The 2628-nt window shown below is 38.2% G+C and overlaps 1 protein-coding gene across 1 annotated transcript in view; it reads left to right on the top strand.

Moving 5' to 3' along the window:
- Positions 1-1267: 1267 nt before the first annotated feature.
- Positions 1268-2628, top strand: part of LOC106534813 (MARVEL domain-containing protein 2) — a gene marked incomplete at its 5' end in the record, with an annotated part of 16801 nt that continues 15440 nt past the window's right edge. Inside the window, 1 exon segment of the mRNA XM_014031577.1 lies at positions 1268-1439. Within this exon segment, the coding sequence (XP_013887031.1) occupies positions 1268-1439 (172 nt within the window).

The raw sequence follows: 2628 nt of genomic DNA, 5'->3' as shown, positions 1-2628 counted from the left end.
GAGGAGGTAGAGAGAGAGCCTCTCGGTCGACCTTGGTTGTTAACAGGTGTGAATCAGAAAGTTATAGGAGAGTAGAAAGTTCCCATGGGAACCTTTTGCCTCTCAGACAAAACAACTGTTTTACATGCTCAAAGCTGTTGCTGTGAACTCTCAGCTTTTAGTGAAACTTCTCACACCAACCTCTGTTAGGCATAAGTAGAAAATCACACTTTTATAGTGAATTGAAAAGAAAAACATAATCACCTTATACTCAAATAATGGTTGATTAACATACACAAAATAAACATTAAAATGATATCTTTTGTGACTTTCTTTCTTTCTCTGATTATAGTGAGAAGAACATAAGTTGTCATTCAGTTAAGCATATAACTTTAACTTTAAAATGATAACTTTAATTAAGAAATAACTTTCGCTTAAGTAAAATATGTAAAGTCAAAACATATAAAGAACATTACTATTTTGTTTATTATCTTGATTATAGAGAATAAAATGAAATAAAATGTCCCTTAATTGTTTAAGAAAAACATGTTATGACCATAAAAATTGAACAGAGTTCTGTTCTTTAAAGGAGGCCTTCCGTGGTCAAGTTCAAAGGCAGGTGGAACGCTTATTCCACCCAGGGTGACCACTACAACATGTTTACAACCAATCACAGTTCGCCAACTGTGAACCATCTAACCAATGACAGGGCTGTCTGCCCAGAAACACCTTATCAAAATAAAAGAGTTCATGCATTGCTGGAGTCTTTAAGTCTGGGCCGATAGATTAAAACAGCCGAAACTACTGTAGTTATCATGAGATATGATTACTGGACAGTGTCAAGGCAATAATTATTCCATAACAAATGCAAATACAATAAAAATCAATCCAACATTTATAATAATTATCATTTTGATCCATACATTGGTAATGTCTGACTGGGCCTCGTGACACTTTATGTTCAATAAATTGGGCCCTGAGGTCTAAAAGGTTAAGAACCCCTGGTTTAATCCATTTTATCGAACTCTAGTTTGTTTGCCTTAGAAAGTCTAAATGTCTGAAAATGATCTTGCTTTAAAATTCTGTCATGAAAGGCATCATCCATTATTTCAATGAATGATAGACCTTTAAATGACTCTGCTAATTACAGACTTTCAAATATGTTTTTAGTTCTTTTTCACCTAAAAGGAAATTCATCTTGAGAACTTAACCAGTGTTCAATTCTGGAATAAGTTTCTGCGCTACTTGTATAGTAATAAAACACTATTTTTTTGTCTCCGTGATACAGCAAATACCCAGTGATCCATTCGGATGAGGAGCGGGACCAGTACCGAGCTGTGTTCAATGACCAGTACGCAGAATATAAAGAACTCCACTCAGAAGTGCAGGCCACCCTAAAAAAGTTTGATGAGATGGACGCCATAATGTGTAGTCTGCCGCGGAACCCTACCACCCAAACGGTGAATATTTACACTCATTTCTTAAGCCTCTAAAAATATTTTGTTGTTTCTGACTTCAGATGTTGTTATTCTCTCAGAACTAAACATTTCCACATCTACCAGAGATACAGCTATAATGATGGTATTTTTATGTTTCGTTGTGTAAAAGAGTGTTTTCCAAATGAATGCATGCTGTTTATCATTGCCGTCATCATTGGTGATAAGGCCTAGGGCAGGGGTTGGGCAATGACACTGTCCAGGGTCTCCTCTGCAATACAAGTGTCAAAGCTAGCATCAGTAGCTGTGCAAGCTAGGTGTATTTGATGAGAACAAGATTTTATTAACCATGTAGGACTTTATAGGCATCAACAAAGTAGGACTTTAACCATTTTACACAGCACAATTGTGTTTTTCTTCTAGGTGTTGAAATGAGGTAGTTCTCCTCAGACATTCGTTTTAACACTAACCGTGTTTCCATCAAGGCTTCTTGATGCGCATTTAGAAGTGTCACATTAAAAATGTGATAAAAAGTCTGATGGAAACAGCAAAATTCGAAAAAAAAATCCTCAATTCACTAAAAAGTTTTTACGCTCGCTTGAGGTGGTTTTTGGATGATTCGCAAAGTAGTTAATGAGCAAAACGGGAGATGGAAACATGTTTGCTGAATTTAATTCTGACGTAGTGCATATTTACCTCACGTGACGTTCTGCTGTTTCCGCTTTCCTGCCTCGTCCCGGATGTGATCATAAATGTGCGAAAACATTGCGTTTATTTCCCTACGTCTCCTGGCAGCGTTAAACTTAGCCTGTACTAGCTGAATAGACAGAATAATTACAATTTGCCCAATAGCAAGGCATTCACGAAAAAATTGCTCCATTGCCCCGAGATGATTAGCCTCCGCTAGTTAGCAAGTTTCTCATCCTATTTACTACCGCAAAGCTTGTCGCTGACGTCTGACGTAATCACACGTTGCGTAGCCTCGTCTGATGTAATCACATGTTGCGTAGCCTCGTCTGACGTAATCACACGTTGCATAGCCTTATCTGATGTAATCACACGTTGCGTAGCCTCGTCTGACGTAATCACACGTTGCCTAGCCTCGTCTGACGTAATCACACGTTGCGTAGCCTCGTCTGACGTAATCACGTGTTGCGTAGCCTCGTCTGATGTAATCACGTGTTGCGTAGCCTCGTCTGATGTAATCACGTGT

This window comes from Austrofundulus limnaeus, unplaced genomic scaffold (genome assembly GCF_001266775.1).
Source record: "Austrofundulus limnaeus strain Quisiro unplaced genomic scaffold, Austrofundulus_limnaeus-1.0 Scaffold1273, whole genome shotgun sequence".
NCBI classification, from domain to species: Eukaryota; Metazoa; Chordata; class Actinopteri; order Cyprinodontiformes; family Rivulidae; genus Austrofundulus; species Austrofundulus limnaeus.
The sequence above is the reverse complement of the archived record's forward strand: the minus strand, read 5'-3'. Positions and strand labels throughout refer to the sequence as shown.